We start from the raw sequence: 19,862 nt of genomic DNA, 5'->3' as shown, positions 1-19,862 counted from the left end.
GAGGCTGGGATTCGATTTGGAGAACATTCTGGTTTAATTTGCCCAAGTAAACTGATATTGATGATGTACTGATGACGACCACACTTGCGGAGCATCAGTCCCACAGCGCCAAAGCCTTTCCTGTTGTGCTTGTCTCTGCAGAAAAAGCCTTAGGTGAACAGCTAATGTTCTTTGCATCTTTGATGCAAGACAGATGCAATAAGCGTGTAATTCGGATCACAACCACTTGCTTTTGTAATTGTACATTTCTAACAACATGACAGGTTCTAACACATAATTGTATCATGTTTGGTTTGATTTTTCAGCTTATGATGTGGACTGAAATGTTATGCAGTCAGTTGAAATATTGAAGCATCTTCAAATTAGATGAGATACAACAATACTGTTGATCGAACATTTATCAACATTGTTTTTTTGCAGTTGATGGTGTTTTGAATGGCAGCATGTAACCTAATGTGACAAAAAGGTTTTAAAGAGCATTTTTTTTTGAGGGTTTTATCTTTACTTGTGTAATAAATAAATAGCATTTTATTCCCAGTTTTTTAAAAGCTTCACCTTCTTTCTTTTATTGCAGTAATAAGAAAATAAACTACACTAAAAGACTCCTAGACTGTTTAGTTTGTTTACTTATCACTGTAAAAACATTTTCCCCTTGTTAACCTTTCCTGTTGTTTAATGACTTTATTTTAAGATGAAAAAACACATGTGCCATCCTTCAGCTGCTTTTTGTTCAGACTTTTGCACATGTAGGTTTCAGTACTGCACCAAATGGACAAAAACACAAGTTAAAAAAAATCTATTTTTGATGCCTTCCCTTCACTTTTGTTACCTAGCTACAGAGCTAAACAGCTGTCGCTAGTATTCATGGTTGAACTGTGTTAATGACGCAACATTGCCGCTGTTCAGAACCAATTAATACAATGTGAAAAGGAATCTGTGGCATCAAGGCAATAGGGCTGAAATGTGAACTCTGAATATTCTGAGATGTACATTGTGTGAAGTGAGCAATTTTGTTAGTGAGTAGTCTGATTTAACAAGAGTGTATTTGATTATGGGCAGATCATTTTATTCTTAGAGATGATGGCAGAATCATAATTCCCATGGCATCACATCTCTTCGTAAGCCACCTGAGTGACACTTCCCATCATACTCTAAAATTACAGCATGCTAACTCTCCCATAGTCACATTGCTCATCCGTGTTTTGCTTTTATAGAGCTACTTCCACATGCCATGGGCCATCAGGATGCGTTTCTTCTGCTGACTTTACCCATAAACAGGATTATGGGATTACCGCCTTTATATGAGAGGATGAAGACATTCTGTATGGCACCATCTCTACAGGGGAGTATGTTTAAGGAACCCCAAGGCTGAAGAAGTAATGTCGCTCACAGGGGGAGACTTTAGAACAACCCTTGAGTTGTTATTAATGTTCATTTGATATTAATTCAGTGATGTAAGTAGACAGCAGAGGTCTTCAAAGCACATTGAAGTTCTCATTTTCAAAGGAGAGCAAACAGGCGGAAACAAATGGACTGCTTAGAAGAGCGCTTGGAATTCACAGCAGTTTTCTTCTTTATGTAGGAGTAGTGGTGGGAATCGTAAGGATTTGAAGGAGTCTGATTATGATTTTAAATATATGTTTATATTTAAAAAAGAATGGAATAACCTGTGTGTTTTTTCTCCCATTTTTACTAATTAATTAAAAAAATATATATTTTTAATTTTTGTTATTTAAAAAAAATACAGAATCTGAATAAGACTCATCAAATCTGAATGAAAACCAGTTCTTAATTCTCAACACTAGGTTGAAGTACAGGCTACATTGAAACTTTCACTCTCCCCACAGTGTCTCTCATCACTTTTTTTTTATCAAGTGTCTGGTCACAGATCCAATCTCCCGCTTTAATTCCTTCATCTTGTCTTTCATCTTTGGTCGAGAGATTTCTAACTGGGTTTAATGTCCTCCTGACCCTTCATCTTACCCAGGGCTACAGTGAGAATCTACAGACACTTCTTTAATAGAGCTGTGAAATATTGAAAACTTCCATTAGGACACTAAACTTTCAGAATCTCTCTCTTTCATCCTCTCACTCTGTCTTTTTTTTTTTTTTCTTACATAAAAACCCGGCAGTGAGATTACGTGGGATTATCACAGCGTGTGTGATTCTCTTTATTATTAGTGGCTATGCCCATTAGTGTACAGCAGTGTAGAATATTCATTTGTACACTTCCGCTGACTCAAACTAAAGAATAAAACAAAGATTTGGGTCAGTATAAGGAAAACAACATCTCATTAGTATGTAGCTCATTAAATTATTATTTTTTTTTTTTACCACCCCACAGTATGGAGTCCAGTCTTCCACATTTATTGAGGTGGAGTCATTTTTGAGCATGCAGTCTTTAGGCAGATGGTTGATAAATGAGCATCAGGCCTGCATTGCTCTCATGCTGTACAACGGTGAAGGATCTTGTCGAGATCTTCTCCGCTGCAGAACGTTTCTGAGATTATACTCATCCATCAGTGTATCTTCCAGAGTGATACTCAATCCCTGCATCTCATCCTAATAGAGCTCAGACCAAAGTGCATATAGCATGTGGGAAATGCTCTTTTCGTGTTTAAAGATGAAGTAATTTCTGTGGCATAAAACATAATTGCAAAAATAATCATTGTTTCCGAGCAAAGCTTACTTACAATGTTTCTACCTATTAATCTACAGTAAGAGTGAAAAGGTTTTTTTTTCTTTCCTGTAGTATAGATTTTAGAAAGGAAGGAAGGTAGCATGGAATGAAGGAAGACATTTTAAATGGATAGAATGAATGAAGGAAGGAAGAAAGGAAGGAATGAAAAATGGATAGAAGGAAGGAAGGATGGAATGTAAAATGGAAAGAAGGAACAAAGTAATGTAAAATAGAAGAAAGGAAGGTAAAGTGGAAGGAAGGAAGGAAGGAAGGAAGGAAGGAGGCACAGAAGGGGATGACAGCAGGAAGGAAAAAAAAAGGTAAGGGAGAAAAGCAGGAGGGAAGAATGGAAAAAAGCAGGAAGAAAGTAAAGTGAAGAAAGCAAAAAAGGAAGAGCAAGCGAGCAGGAAGAAAGAGGAAAGAAAGCAGTAAGGAAAAAGAGGAAAGAAAAAGCCCATAGAAAGAACTTTAACCAAAATATTACACATGTGCCCTTTAAAGGATGAGATGGATTCTCTCGCAGGCTCTTCCTGTAGCCTGAACTCCTTCCATTTCCATCTGTGCCTCCACTTCTTTACCTGTGAACAGTGTAGAGGAATTACTGGCTCAAAATAACCACATATTCGTTACAAAGAAAGTTCTTTAAAATACTGTCAAGCTCTTGAGAGAGCCTTTGTCTGAAAACTGAGAGCTCAGGATTTTCATCCTTAACCTGTGTCTACGAAGTAAAGTAACTTTGTGTCTCTCTTCCCTGTCTCTCTCTGTTCCTGCCGTCCTGGCCTCGCAGGGTTCGCTGCTTTACAACAGTGGGGGGGACAGCACAGAGAACTGCTCTTCTGACAAGCAGCAGAACGAGGGCAAGCTCATTAAAGGTAAGACAGCTCTGCGCTCCATGATCGAGGCCCCCACCACCTGACCTCAGAACATCCTTGTCAGCCATACTGACATTTCAGAATGTCCTCATGCACCCACATAATGACACCGTCCCATGTCTCTCCGCCTGTTAATTGCTGCTGTTGTGCTCCGGCTGTTTCACTTGGGGTTTAAAAATGGCGCGCTGACCCCTGTCTCTCTGCTGATGTAAATACAGATGAGCAGTTTGGGTTTGACTGTAATAATCACATCTTTGACCGTAATGACAGTACTTAAGCAGCAGATTTGTGCTAAGTGAGGAAGGTTAACGACAGTTACTAAATATAAGCGTGTCTATTATTGCCCACTTCCCAGCGTCCTTTGTGCCCATCTGCTTCGCTATAAAGTCAAAAGAAAACGACCTTTTACCTCTGGAGAAGAACCGTGTGTGACTGGATGATGACTCCGATGAGGATGGGATGAAGGGGGAGGTGCAAGAGGGAGTGGAGTTGGCGATAGGATTGGTCGAAGCAGCCACCAGAGAGCCACCCCAACCTCCATTGGCTGAGGAGAAGAAGCCGGTACTGTCCCAGGAAGAGCTAGAAGCCAAACAAGGTACGTCAAAATCTTCACTAAAGAATTATTTCACTCGAAAATAAACATTTTGTCAGCATTTACTCACCTGCTTGTTGATCCAAATTCTGTGGAATTGTGTGCTAAAGTCTAATGTCGTAGTAGCTTTAAATGACAAAATTTAAGGAATAAAGAACAGGAAGAGGGAAAAAAATGTAGGGAAAGAGAATGAACCACAGGACAAAATGGGGAAATGGAGGCAAGAAAGATAGGGAAAAGGAAAAGAACGATAAAAAAAGAACAGAAGGAAGGTCGGTCAAGAAGTAAGAGGGAAGAATGGTAAGATGGAATATAGAAAGAATGTGAAGAAAGGAATGATGGTTAGGAAGAAGAAAGGATGGATCAAGTAACAACAGGAAGATGGAAGAAAGGTATGGAGAAAGAAAGAACGAAGAATAGAAAGAAGGATAAGAGGGAAAGGGTGAAGGAAGAAGAATGGAAGGATGAAAGACCTAAGCATGATGGAAGGTACTGGATGAAAATAAGGCCAGGAAAAGGGGAAAAATGAAGAATGTGAACAAAAGGCAGGAAAAAGGAAGCATAAAAAGGCAGGAAAGAAGGAAATGATTATTTAAATTTAATGGCACTCTTTTTAATATTTTTAAGTTTCAAAGTCTCTGCTCACTTTCATTATGTGGATAAGAGTGGCCAGAGTATTTCTTAAAATGAAGTCAAAGGGGGTTGGAAAAAACATTAAATCAGTTCATTGATTCATTGGGATGGTTTTTGAACCATCCATTTAAAACCACTAGACACTTTTTCTGGAACATTCTCCATCTTTTTAAATGCAAAGCGTATCGGCATGTTTTAGAGTTGAATCGCTGTCTGTAGAGTTCAGAAGTTAAGTTTCGTAAGTGTGTCATAATTGAAATAATTCCTTGTCTGCTGTTTTCAAGGCTGTACCTTTATGTTCTGAAAAAATGGTTCGAACAGAAGAGATGAGTCAGTGTGTGGAGTATTACAGAAATAACTCACGCTGATTTCCCTCACTGTAATTGTTGCAGTCCAAATGTAATTCCTCACTGGCCATAAGCTTAGAAGCCAGACTTTTACTGTAACAAGATAAGAAATATTGAGAAACAAACTGTAGTTTATCATGATCTCATTAGGCTAAGATTTACTGGATTTTGCTGTACTTCTAGATCTTCTTCATTGTTCTTTTGACCCTCAGAGACTTAAAATAGTGAGCTGATCTGATCGCTGTCACATCACGATGACTGGCAGCACATTAAATTACTCCGGCGAGGGCCAGGGATCTAATGTAATAGATCTGTCCATATGGAACACGCTCAGCAGCGGCAGTAACTGTCCCCTGTAATTAAGCGAGAGTGTTTCACACAGATAAAAACGAGAAGGACACTTCAGTCAAAGATACTGACAGCGTCTACACTGGACATGAGATCTGCAGATGTGCGTTAGAGATTGTAAATGTGTTTATGCCTAAAAACATGAAATTTTCCATCTAGTTACATTCAAACGTTTGGGGTCAGTAAGATTTTTGAAACAAGGGGAAAAAATAGTATGGACGTCAGTGGGGACCAGAACATTATCCCTTTAAAGACACTGATTAAAAATATAATTTATTCAATATGTCAGTATTAATAAAAAAAAATTATCAATATTAATTTCTTAAGAAAAAAAAAAACATACCAACACTAAACTTTTGAATGGTAGCATATATATGAAGTTTTTGCAATAATAATTTATAAGTATATTTTTGGATAGTTCATCCAAAAATGAAAGCTCTGCATCCTTTATTCTCCCTCAAGGCATTCCAGACTTATATGACTGACTTTCTTTCTTGTAACACTAAAGGATTTTTTTTTTAAACAGATGAACTGGCCGCTGATTTCAATATAATGAAGGTCAGTAGGGATCAACCAAAAAAATGACTTAAACTCTCATCATAAATCAAATTATTAAATATTACATACTAAAAACATCTGAGACTCAAATTCATCTAAAATCTTGCCTTTTGCTTTCCGCATCTATTAAAATATGACAGTTTTTAGATGTAAAACATCACGTTTGATTTCTCTGATTTGACATTGCATCAAATCATTGTCAGCTAGGGCGAAGACTTAGTGCATAAGTATACAGATATTGTATGGGCTACTTTTATGGTACTTTTTTTTTTTGGAATGTCTGAGCTTGACAGCTCGAGTCCTCATTTACTTTCATTATGTGGAAAAGGGTTGAGCCAGGATATTGTTCAATATTTCATTTTCAATGGAAGACAGAAAGTTATAGTGTTTGGAACGACACAAGGGAGAGGAAATGATGACAGATGTTCACTTAGGGTGAGCTATTCGTTTAACAAGAGATGTTTAACAAACTTTGCATTGGTTTTCTTGTTCCCCATTAAAAATGAATTTATTTAAATCTCATCACTGACACTGGACTGCACAGGGCAGACACTGCGGCCGAGCGCTGAGCAGTAATGCTCCTGGAACGCGGGGTAATTACAGTAATAAGACCAGATGCCCAGAGGAAGTTTACTGCACGAGGAAGTGAAATAAATGGCACTGCAGCAAAGAAGGCCTCACTCAGTGGCAAACTAGCTTAGATTGCATGACTATCGACCCATCCGGAGGAACATAATCTGTATTGATGAGCTGTTAAAGAATCAACGCTCAGTCTGTTTTCATGTGTCCATCTATTACCTTTAGTTTATTTTCTGACTGGAGTAAGTTTGCGTGATCATGAGTGGGAGTTTTATTGGGTCGACTCTGCTGTTTTTTGTGGTTGCATCCCTTTAAGAATTTACACCCCTTGTGTATTTACCAGAGCTTACCTGTTTATATTGCAAATTAGAGTTTAAAAATGAAACCTCAAAAGGTAGCCTTATTGGATTTTGTCAAAATGTTATTTGCTGCCTCAATTGCAGATTGACTTCTGAAGTGTGCAGATAAGAAATTATGCGAGAGAAGGGGAAATTTGCAGGAAAATGCTGAAAATTACTAGAGTCATTGCTTTTAGAAATGCCACAGGCAAATTACAGGCGTTAAGTGCTGGTGGGTTGCACTGAAAAGGCTTATCACGCATGTAGAACGTTATTGCAGTCATTTTTCTAGGGATGCGCAGAGGCGCTTTGAAAAGACAAAAATGATCAATAATATAAAAACAAATGAATTACATGTGACTTGATTTGTTTGCAACTTCATTGCATTTAAAGCTGTTCGAATTCTTGTAACAGCTATGTCAAAATGGCTCATCTTTTTTATTTATTTATTTATTTAATTATTTTTTTAAAGTTTTAAGTTGTGGGGGCATTTTATGTAAAACCTTGTGCAATATCTATCTGTCTATCTATCTATCTATCTATCTATCTATCTATCTATCTATCTATCTATCTATCTATCTATCTTATAAAAATGAGTGAGTGTTGTTTAGTGAGTCATTGTTTTTAGTACCATTATTTATAAACTACTATTATATTTCATTATATTATATTTATCAGTACTTTGAATTTGCTCTTCTTTTATAATTAAATGTTTGAATTTTAGCGATTTTATTATCTGCTTTTGTCATTTGTATTCGTTTATCATATTTATATTAGCTATAATAATAGCTTTAATTTTAGTAATACTTCAACTTAAATTGTAAAAATTTTAATCTAATAGTTTTATATATATTTTATTGTTTATATATATATATATATATATATATATATATATATATGTATATATATATATATTATTCATAAGTTGGACTGATCTGATTTTCCATGGTTTAGTTAAAGACATATATTGTGCAAGTAATATGTACAATACTTTCCTTTCTTTTCCCTTTCAGGAACACATCCAAAATAATTTAAGAGTAGCTGGTCTTCATTTCATTGCGGTTTGTCTCTGAGCTCTCTCATTAAGGCAAGGACACAGTGCCTTGCACTAACAGAGAATTAAGTTCAATTGTAACAGGACGGCAAGGCTTCAAGATTGCTTTTGTTTCAAGGCAGTGCAAATAACTTGTGACTGTTGAAATACTTGTGGGAAGGAGCTTTGCTGATTGAGGGACAGCTCAAACAAGTTTCTTTCCTAACTCCTCTCTTTTTTTTCACTGTTACACATAGTATTATCTCACTCGCAGTGATGTAATGAAGGAGAAGCCTCTGTTCTCTCTCCAGTTGTGTTTGTTTCTGAGTTATATGTGATTGTCCGTGGCAGGGGACCTATTTTTAGTGCGGACACTGACAGGGCCCACTTCTTTTTCTTGTATAATATAATGACTTGTTTTTTTCCCCTCGTTTTCCTTTTGTTATTACTGTTCCCATGAACAAAAACTGAAAAAAATAATACATGAGTACATAGCCTAAACTGAGACACCATCGACCGTTATACAATCCGCAGCTAGGCAGCATTTAACACCTAAGCAGAGAGTTAATGTCAGAAAGGATAATTCTATCGCGGTAGATGCTACGCATTGTTATCTTGTAGCTTTTTAAGCTCCATACAGTTTTTATGAGTCACGAGCAGCCTCATCTAGAAACATTTTACATTTGCTTAGCTGCAGAAACACAATGCACTTATGCATGCAAGATCGCATGCTTTTAGTTGTCAGAGCATATGGTGTGTATCAGGAAAAATGTGTGTGTCTGACCTTTCTTCCCTTTTCTCTTCCAGCCAAACAGAAGCTGGAGGACCGGTTAGCAGCCGCAGCGAGAGAGAAACTGGCCCAGGCCTCCAAAGAGTCCAAAGAGAGGCAGCTTCAGGCTGAGCGCAAAAGGAAAGCTGCCCTCTTCCTGCAGACTCTGCGAGGGCCAGAGGCTGAGGTCAGTCATACTGAGGAAACCGCTGCTGTGCCTGAGGTCTGTTTGTGTGTGTGTGTGTGTGTTTTCCAGCATTGTCCATCTATTACCACATAGAGTGGGGAAAATAATTATTTGATCCCCCTGCTGATTCTGTAAGTTTGCCCACTTACAAAGAAATTAAGGGTTTTAGTTTTATGATAGGTTTATTTTTTTATGATAGGTTTATTTCCAAGAATTTACTGTACATATCCCCAACATTTGCCCCTCAATGCTGTGAAGTCATCCTGTACCCTTAGCAGAAAAACAGCCCCAAAGCATAATGTTTCCACCTCCGTGCTTGACTGTAGGGATGGTGTTCTTGGGTGCATAGTCAGCATTTCTCTCCCTCCAAACACAACAAGTCAAGTTAATGCCAAAAAGTTAAATTTTGGTCTCATCTGACCACAGCACTTTCTTCAAAGCCTTCTCTGAATCATTTTGATGTTCTTTGTCAGACTTTTAACAGACCTGTACATGTGCCTTCTTAAAGCAGGGGGACCATGCAGGATTTCAGTCCATTGTGGCGTAGTGTGTTACCAATGTTTTGCTTGGTGACTGTGGTCCCAACTGCCTTAAGATCAACAACAAGCTCCCCCCGGCTAGTTCGGGGCTGATCCCTCACCTTTCTCATGATCATCTTTACCCCATGAGACAAGTTCTCGCACGGAGCTCCAGATTGAAGCCGATTGATGGTTATTTTGTATTTCTTCCATTTCCGAATAATCACACCAGCAGTTGTCTCCTCCTCACCAAGCTTCTTGCTGATGGTCTTGTAGCCCATTCCAGCCTTGTGCAGATCTAAAATCTTGTCTCTGACATCCTTTGACAGCTCTTTGCCCATGGTGGTGGAGAGGTTAGAGTAGAAGATACAGATTGTGTGGACAGGTGTCGTATACACCTAACAAGCTGACATTAGGAGTAACTTCTTAAAGTGGCAGGACTAATCTGTGTTCAACATGGGCAAATAACCAATCTGTGAGAGCAAAAATTCTTGCTGGTTGGTAGGGGATCAAAAATTTCACTCACTGAAATGCAAATCAATTTCTACCCTTTATATAATGTGTTTTTTCTGGATTTTTTGGTTGATATTCTGTCTCTATCTGTTAAAATAAACCTCCCATAAAAATTACAAACCCTTCATTTCTTTGCAAGTGGACAAAATGACAAAATCAGCAGGGGATCAAATAAATATTTTCCCCACTGTACACCTAGGCTTCCTCTGAATTCCTGTTAGTAGTAGTAGGAACTGAATTTGAAATATGATCAGATGTGCATTATATACTTTATCCGCCATATTGACATTGAACTTTGACTTTTAAATGAACAGTTTCTTTTTACTATAGTGCTTACGCTTGCAAAGAGCTGCCCACTCTTCGTTTTCGCTTTCATTGCATTGTTTGACATGCTCGTCCTGACAAAAATGTCTGTTTTTGATCTGCACTTAGGAATCATGCTCATTGCCGTCACGGATGTAGATTTTGTTGTTTTTATTTCATCGGTCAGCATCACGTCAGGATTCCAACTCGATAATGCTGCTCTGGTTTCCTTGTGGTTTGTTTAGTCAAGTCCTCCTGTAAAAATAAGCAACATATTTTATCGATCCATCAAGAATCTTGGGAAAATGCTCATTGCTGCAAAATGATTCCTGACGATGTGCTTTGCGTGCTGACAGACTGGATGAGATGAAATGAGAACGCATAGATGCTGTTAATTCTATCACAGTTGTATTTTTATGAACTTGCAAGAGGAGTTGTTCCTAATAAGTTGTGCTGACAAAGCCAGTGTCTTCCAGGAAAAACGTCTGTTTTTTTATCTTGTGTCAGTGTTTATAGCCATTGAAGCAGCCCTGATAATTTCTAAATCCATTGACGCTTCGACTGAATGTGTCATAATCTCCTCTTTTACTTCACCAGTTATGTACACTACCATTTGGGAACAGTAAGAATTTTTTTTCATAAATTAAAATAAATGCAATAAATAAATGAATACTTTTATTCAGTATTTTATTCATTTAAATGCAGTTGTTTTGAACTTTCTGTTCATCAAAGAATCCTAAAAAAAACTGTATTATGGTTTCTACAAAATATACATATAAACAGTTATTTTAACTTGTAATAGTATTTCACAATAATATTTTTTACTTTATTTTTGGTCAAATAAATGCAGCTTTGATGAGGGTAAGAGACTTGCAGACCCCAAACTTTTCTTTAAGTTCACCTAAAATTAAAAATTGTCATAATTTACTCAACAGGTATGACTTCCTTCAAAAAGATATTCTGGAGAAAGCGTAACAGCACCATAAAACATAATTTTCAGAGAGAAATTACTTGTTAAGTCATATAGATCACTGTTAAGATACTTTTTATGGTACTTTTTGGATTTTGAAAGTTTGCAGAGACACCCATTCCAGAGTTAGTTGAGTTTTTAAAGGATTTCTGCCTTTCTTTATGGCTAAATATTGTGTATGGGGTCTGCTTAGAGTTGTTTCTCAGCAGGTGTTTTTAATATGGTAACCATGATCTTCCTCCAACTCTTGCTATAATGGCTAGCGCTGCCTGTGAGCAGCTCATATTTCCCCTGATCTTCTCCGCAGGCTGCAAACACAGTTTCTCCTCCAGAAAGTTTGCTCCATGGTGTCCACAGAGGGAGAATGAGAAAGGCAGAAGTGTGAGAGTGAGAGACGCCATTAGGAAAAGCGTGAGAGAGTAGGAGTAAGAGAGTGGCGAAGACTAATCTTGCCGTTTGTCTCCACAGGCGTGTGGTTCAGCTCCACATTAATGAGGCCAATGAAGCGTGAAATCAGAAGAAGCAGCTGGTGGATGCAGGACTGCTTCCTCTGGGCTTTTACCTGAGTCTCTCGCTCACATACAGTATACACAACACTACTCGTACGTTCCTAACCAAATCCATTATGAATGTCCCTTCTGCTTCTTATTCTGTGCCTTATTTAGTTTCCAACTTATTCCTTTACTTTACTCTAAGGCCTGATTTAAGATGCACCTTCCAGTAGCTAACGGCGGTTCTGTCATTCACCCTCAGGAAAGAAACAAAGATAGTTTGGCTACCCAGGTGTGCGCAAAAACTTTCTCTTGCATCTAAATCGTTTTCGTCCTCCTAACTAGCTCTGTCCATGACGTCTGACAGGATATTTCGAAATTATTCAAAAATCATATTTTTTGCCCAAATCTTTTTGAATCTGTGTAGGTTTTTTGCAGTCTAGGAAATAAAAACCACCTAAAATGTCATTTTTGTTTTGTAGAAATTTAAATTACAATTAAAATCAGGCTTTTGTTGAGGCATCTTAGTCTCAATCATTATTTTAGTAATTTTTCAGGAGTTTTTTGTCGTTTGAACATTCGATAATTTGCCCTGTTAGTAAACTATTTGTTGATCGCTTGTGAAATCTCATTGGTCCAAATAGTGCTCCTCACAACTGTATGTTAAACGTAGTTTATTCCGATTGGCTGCCTGTGATTGAGTCTCGTCTTGTGCACTAGTTTCACGTTGAGTGTAAATAGATGAATTGTTTGTTGCTGGGAATTTTGCATCTCTTTTGTTCAGACTTGTTGTAATGTTGTTCCTGTCTAAATGCTTGAAGTCCAAGAGCTGTGAAGTCCTGAAGGCCTGATTTATGTTTATGCATGCTTATTTGCCGGCCTGTAAATATGGATGCGTCCAGCCTTTATCTGCTGACTGGACTCTGTTGAACCCACTTTAAGGCTTCACGGCTTCAAGGATTTTTGCTGCGTCTTTAATGCAAATCGGCGCGATCGGTCATTGCTCATGACTGCTGTATCATCCGTTGCATTGCCTCGCCATTATGTTTTTCCATCTTTTTCTGGTGACTCAGTAGTGCTGATGATTTCCGCCAATTTAAGCTTAATGCCAGCTGTGATCTTTGATGCAGCCAATTGCCAGTATTGATCTTAGCAACCCTTGCCTTTTTTAGAAGTAGTGATGCACCAAAGTGAAAAGCTGAAACAAAAAATTCTAGGCACACAGGGTTAAAAATTTAAAATGATCATTTTAAGTTAGCCTTTGTTTGGAAAAACTATGTAAATTATTTTCAGAGTTTTTAAATATCTATGGGTGTCTTAACAGTTGGATTGTCATTAGAGTAATATGAAAGCTACAACAAATATGTATAATTATATTTATTTTATATTAATTACCTCAATTAATAAAATATATGTAATCATATTCATCTAAATTAATTAAAAAAAATATTTAATATTTAAAATATTTTATATATTATATATAATAAAATATTTAAATATTTTATAACTGTATAAATGTTCATGTTTTTTAATTCGTTTGCACCATTCTTGTGTTGCATATTTTTTTATGAGAGCATGTCCATTTGAAAAGGGGTTTTTGAAAAAAACATGTTCTTGTGTAAAAAAAAAAATATATATATTATAGATAGATATATCTAAATATATTATTGACTATTATTATTTATTATTATTATTATTATTCATTATTATAACTTTTAAGATAGCATGCCCTGGTTGAAAATTCTGTGACATTTCTGACATACTCCATCCAGTTTTTTTTTTTTATTAACTGAACACAAGAACAACCCCTTTACAAATGTGTTGCATCAGGATTATGGGAACTGGATCCAGTGTAATAATTATAAGGCTTCTTGAAAACTGATTAATTCAAGCATTCCACTGACTAGTCAATTTTGAAAATAGATAGGTGCTGCAAAATAGAAACAAGTTTTATGCACCCATAATTCCTTTTTAGATCTTTCCGCAGGTGAGAAAACAGCACAGCTGAGAGACACATTCAGAATACACAGAGCTTCCATTGTGTTTGCAGCTCCCACCACCCAGCGCTTTACTGATTACTATGGCAACAAAAATCAAATCTAGCCATTTCAGCATGCATCAGGTCATGTTCCTAACCAAGGACGTGCTACAATGTCTATAGATACATTTAATAACTGCAAATAGCTGCGTTTTACAGAGAACTCTGCAGAGGCCAGGGTGGTCATACATTTTCGCCGTGTTGAACCAACAGTCATCTCATTCCATCACAGCCGGCCGTGACTGCAGCCCTGTTTGTTCAATGAGAGTTTTCTGTTTCTTCTGGAGATAGCATAGAGTGCTTCTGGCAGAGCTCATATTTGTAGTATTTCATCTCTTGTTTGCTGGAGAACATGATTGTGCCACAAGATCACAGAAAAAAACGTGAGAGAAAATAAAATAGGCTTGATCTGCACTGCTGTCGCAGGGCTTAGTAAGATAGATTTGTTGTGACAGACAGGAGCGCTTTAAAGTGGAAATAAGACCCTGTTAATTGCTTGATGGTTAGCTACAACCTTTCATCACGCTAAATGCTGTTTGGCAGGTCTCTCTCAGAAAAAGCCAAGTTTGAAACAAGAAATGTGGACAGTCATCTGTGCAGCCAGGTGGCAAAGCCCAGCAGAGTCTCTCTCTGCTTCCATCAGCAACTTCTTCCATATTGCCTCAATGGTTTTTAGCACTTTTGTTTAAATTATTTGCTCATTGTTTTATTATTATTTTTTTATTATTATTATTTATTGAGAATTCAATTTTCTTTTATAAAGTTTATCTTATCCAGCTTATTCTTATTTCTAATTTTAATATTTTATGTATTTTTTGTCTTTGTCTTTTTTCCTCATTTTTAATATATAATGAAACAGGAGCTTGAATTAAAGGGGAAAAACATTTAATAATTTACATCAGTAAGTAGACAAGTATAATACTTAATGGAAAATAATGTTGATTTATCAAAAATAAATAAGCTATATAAATAGTAAATAGATTATTTACTATTATAACATATTGTTATTTTATTTTTTTAATTATTATAATAAAAATTGCTTTTATGTTTTTACCTTTTAACTTGAAGTCACTTTCTAATACTTTTACTTCTTCTCAGTTTCTGTGCTCATACTGGTTCTTGAATTGAAAAATATATAAATAGATAAGTAATAATTTAATAAACTACATAATAAAGTAAGCAAGTATAATACATAATGAAAATTAAAATGGATTAATTAAAAACCAATAAGATAGTGGAGTTAAAAAAAAATGGGCAAAGAACATCTGTCAAAGTGCAGTTTATGCGACTGTTTCTCAGTCTGCCCAAAGCTTTAGCTGGATCTAGTGAAAATGTGTATATATGAATCAATAAAAGCTGATACAGTTGTCCAGTTTCAGCAATTTCTGCAATTGATTTCAATCATTAAGAGTAGCAAATTTGAGAGCGAAGCAGCCAAAGACATTTATTGAATGCAGGATGGGAGAGGGAATGAGATTAGGACATTCAAACATGCATCTTTTTTTGCTGTGACCACCATAATGTTGTGATGGAAGTCAATATTTATTCATGTTTGTTCATGATCATTGTGTTATTTTGTTCACTGCTTCAGACAGGCTGTGATTTGAAACACCATTTTCTCCTGATGGCATTGGTTTTGTCAAATAGTCTACTGTGATTTTGCATCTGGTTGAGTCAAGTGATAGATAATGTTTTAGCTTCTGTACAGCTGAATTGAAATGACAGCTTACTTTTTTGAAAACGGGAACTAGAAATCAGTATTCAGGAGCGTTGTTGTTTTTTATTCTTTCCCCATTATGGGTTAGTCCCTATACACGGTACTATATTTTTAACTACAGAATTTAGACATAGAATGTTGTCTAGCAAAACACGATGAGAAATAATATAAAATAGCATTTCATGTATTATCTTATATAAGGGATCTCTATTTTATCCTTAAATCCAGCCTACAAGTTAAATTTTCACTTTCTGCAGTTTGCTTTGTGCTGTAGTTCTAGATTTTTGCACTGTAGCTGAATATATTTTTTCCACTGGCCTGAAAAAAATAAATATAACCAGTTCTAGTCTTGGTAACAAAAAGAAAACAAGCCTACATGCTTGAAACTGTCAAAAAAAAAAAGTTTGGTTCTGTTTGTGTGCTGACAGTTGCTGTGTCCGCAATCTCTCGCTTGTTTGCATGTTTACAGTTCGCTATATGGTGGATTCCATGTAGTGGCTGATATTGAAGGAAAAAATGGCAGTTCTCAAGGAATGCAATCATTAGTTCTTGAGTTTGAAGCTTCAAGCACTGCCATCATGAAAGAATAATGATATTAACTTAAGCAATTCTGTGTTCAAGATCTAAAATGAGACTAAAGGCAGAAGCTGCAGACAGAACATGGCAGGCCTCTGAAAACTTCTTTTGGGGAAAAAGGAGACAGAGAGCTCCTTTGTCAGTGTCTGCATTTTTTTTCTTCAACGCTGCTGTTTGCAGTACTATAGAAATGCACCCTCTGTGAAACAAGAAAAGCTATTTTTTCCTGCCTTTTTTTTTTTTTTTTTTTTTTTGTAGCCCGAGGGTTGGAAAATCATAACAAAGTAAGCTTGTCATGTATCTCAAAAGAATCCTTTTATGTTATTTTATTTACTTCATTCTAATTTATTTTAATTGTTTAATTTCATATTATTTAGAAAACAAGTATATTACATAATGAAAATTAAAAAATAAGTTAGCTGAGTTTAAATAATTGAAAAAGAACATCTGCCAAAGTGCATTTTACAGTATATGCGACTATTTCTCAGTCCGTCCAAAGCTTTGGCAGGATTTAGTGATTTTTTTAACATAATTGTTATTTTTATAATCCTGCTTCAACAGTTGCTGCGAGTGTTGTCCAAAAACCAGTATATTTGTGTTTCCCCTCAGACAAGAACAAAATACTCCAAATTCACTTTGGAAAAACTGCTAAATCAGTACAGTGCTTTTCTGTGCTTCATTGCCATTGGATGTTCTCTCAATAGCAGAACAGCTTCTGGAGGGCCGGCTTGCCAACATATGGTCTGGAGTAAGTGTCCTCTGACCACTGTTCCGGTGTCAGGCATTGGCATGTTTACTGCCAAAAACCCAGCGGTCGATCGAGCACACCTCAAAACTGTATTGGATTTGTGCTTATAGATCTGTCTGTCACTATGAGACGGTATCAGGACAGCTTATCCTGTAGCCACTTTCTGTAGTGTCCGTGTGCATCCTCACGCCTCTGAGCTCTTTTCCTTTAAACAAATAAGTTTGCTTCACAGTGTAATCCTCCACTTAACACCCACAGCCAAACGCTAGCTTAGCATTGATCGATGGGCTCCGACAGATTACAGTTTTAAAGAGCGCTGTTCTGACTAGAACGGACTAACCTTAATCACAGCTCTCCGGATTTCATCTGAAGTAAGTCTTAATGGGATTGTTGCCAAACTAACTGTAAAGCTAGTTTAATTAGTTGTGATTACTGTTGGACACTTGGCTTAGTGGTTCGCCATGTTGGTTTAAGTCTGAAATTTGTAATTTTTTTAAATAAAAATAACCATGGTTACCGCACAGCGTTCTTAAAAATAACTTTCTTGGTCTTTTTTGCTTGTTTTGTTTTATTATGTGACGCTTTCGAGAAGTCAACCTTTATTATAGGCCAGCCACTGATGGAAACAAGCTGGGACTGAATTAAAAACCAACCATCAAATGCAGGGCCTGTTTTCAGTTAAGGCAAGTATTTTACTGGAGCCATCCTTTTTTCCTGATCATGGTCACAAGACAGAATTAATAAGGGGAATGGAATCGATAGACCCTGAGGAAATGAGGCTATCTGAAACTGTTGAGGCTCCCCGCCACTGTGCCTGTGCTCGCTCTAATTAGTTTATACATAAATCCATAGCAAAGATTTAAGAGCCCACTATAATTTTTATCCTGACCTAAATGGAATAAAATGGCTACGGATTAGCTCTCAGCGAAAAGAAGAATTTTTTACCTCAACAAAGACCTTGTTTTCACTGGTGGGCCATTTGTCACAAATCCCAAATGTCATTCAGAAGACAGAAACACCTTCTTAAATGGGTTAGTTCACCAATAAATGAAAAGTCTGTCATCATTTATGCTCCCTCATGTCTTTTAAAACCTAAAACCTGTTTTTCTTAAAAAGGTTCTTTAAAAAAAACTTTCTGTATTGGCATAGGTGACTCAGTGAAGAACTTTGAACATCAAAAGAAACTTTAGATTTCACAAAAGGTAGAACTGTTCCAAAAGGAGAACTGTTCCATGAAAGCTTCTTTAGGGAAAGCTTCTTCAGTTTCATTGTTGTGTAAACCCCTTTTTGGAATCTAAAAAGTGTAGGACAATATTTAAGATGATTTTTTTTTTTTTTTTTTTTTTTTTTTTTTTATGAATGAATGAAAGTTAATTGTTTTTAAGGTACGATTTCCAATGAGTAACAACATAAATTTCCATCTGTTCTTCATATGAAGACTCTTCAGAAGAATATTGCGGAAGAGACTACTTTTACAAAAATTTTGTGGTCCTTTTTTGGCCTTTGGTCCCCATCCACTTACATTGTATGAGAAAGAGCAGCTCAGGCATTCTGCTGAATAACTTTTTTTCACTAAAGAAAGTAAGTCACTCGGCTTTGGAATGAGTTAATGCCCATTTTTATATGAAATTTAATTTAATTTAATAGTGGTGGTCTACTGCTTTTTAGTGTTTTTACTAGTGCAGATGATGTCAAAGAGAGGTTAGAAGAGGTTGCCTCAGTCCTTTGTGTGCTGGCATTTTTAACACAGCGCTTCTACAGCTCTGACAGCAATATCTGAATGACTGCATTTGTGTTTGCATTTGTCAATGCTTTTGTATGTCTTCATCTGAAAAACAGTATGTTGACTCTGCAGTCTTTAAAATGACATATTTTTTGGCATTTCCACCTCCTGGCTCACTGGCCAGGAAAATTTAGATATGTCTCAGGGTTTCACTCGGTATGTTGTCGAGAATTATTCTGGGTGCTAAATAAACAGTCGGCGTGTGATCAATAAAGCCATATTTTTCATCTTGAGTGTATTCAGATTAATTAGGAATTGTTCCGGCCTACAGAAAATCTTTGTGCCAGCTGATCGTTTCGCCGTCTTTCATTTGACGAATGCACCGTAAATTGTTCACAGTGGACTGCCGAATCTCCAGCGACCCTTGTGCCATCAGTCTTACATTGACTGCTTTATTACTATTGCTTTTACTTTAATCCTGTTTCTTATTATTGACCTTTCATCATTAAGTGGAACACGTAGTGGAGCTTACAGGATGCCTAATCATTGCCGTTCTTTTTGAAGGAAAAGAATATCAGATGTGACAATATGGCCACCTTGTTGACCTTCACTTTTGATTTAGTGTTTTCACTTAGGACTGGGCCCATTGTTCAAGTCAACCGCAAACTGTCACAGTTTAAGAAAGAACAATACCCAGAAGCCACTGCAGATCTCACAACGGCTGAAATAGAAATCAGGCCAGTTCCCACTTCCCTTATTCTTGTATTTCCTGTCCGTCCTCATTTTAAGATTCCAGCTTACTTTATTTTCTGTGATTTTTAGTGTTTTACCCTGGATGTGAGGTTGTCGGGACCTGTTTGATGTGCCCTTAGTGTGCGCCTGTGTATTTGAGCTTGTTCATGCTCCCAGTTGCACACACTTCTGCCCCAGGGCTGTGGCGTTTCTCTTCCTCTGATGTGTGATTTACCATTTAATTGACTGGGCTCTTTGTAGCCGAGCTGCTCTTTTTAAAAGAAGCTCTCATGGGAGAGGTGTTTCCAGCAGGTACTGCTTTAACATGACAGTCATCACTCAGGAGGGAACACGCTCCTGATTAGTGACAAAAGCAGGGGTGCAGAGGTGAGACTCAGTGCCGTTGCACTTTTCTTTTGTCCGTGTTAAACGAGAATGCAGGGATTGGCGGTGCCACTGAAGCGTTTTGTGTGTATCATGGCTGGGATAGAGATTTCTGAAGTTGTGTTGAACTCTCTCTCTTATTTGACATGCAGAAATTGTATAGGCTGTGCCTCATTTGTCTTAAAAGTTTATGGATTATTTCATGAATTGTTT

The 19,862-nt window shown here is 36.9% G+C and overlaps 1 protein-coding gene across 1 annotated transcript in view; it reads left to right on the top strand.

Annotated features, from left to right (window-relative positions):
- Positions 1-19,862, top strand: part of LOC109054003 (splicing factor SWAP) — an 81,834-nt gene that overhangs the window by 42,266 nt on the left and 19,706 nt on the right. Inside the window, 3 exon segments of the mRNA XM_042748545.1 lie at positions 3,468-3,552; positions 3,908-4,147; positions 8,788-8,972. Coding sequence (XP_042604479.1) covers positions 3,468-3,552; positions 3,908-4,147; positions 8,788-8,972 — 510 coding nt within the window.

Source organism: Cyprinus carpio, chromosome B21 (genome assembly GCF_018340385.1).
Source record: "Cyprinus carpio isolate SPL01 chromosome B21, ASM1834038v1, whole genome shotgun sequence".
Lineage (NCBI taxonomy): Eukaryota > Metazoa > Chordata > Actinopteri > Cypriniformes > Cyprinidae > Cyprinus > Cyprinus carpio.
The sequence above is the reverse complement of the archived record's forward strand: the minus strand, read 5'-3'. Positions and strand labels throughout refer to the sequence as shown.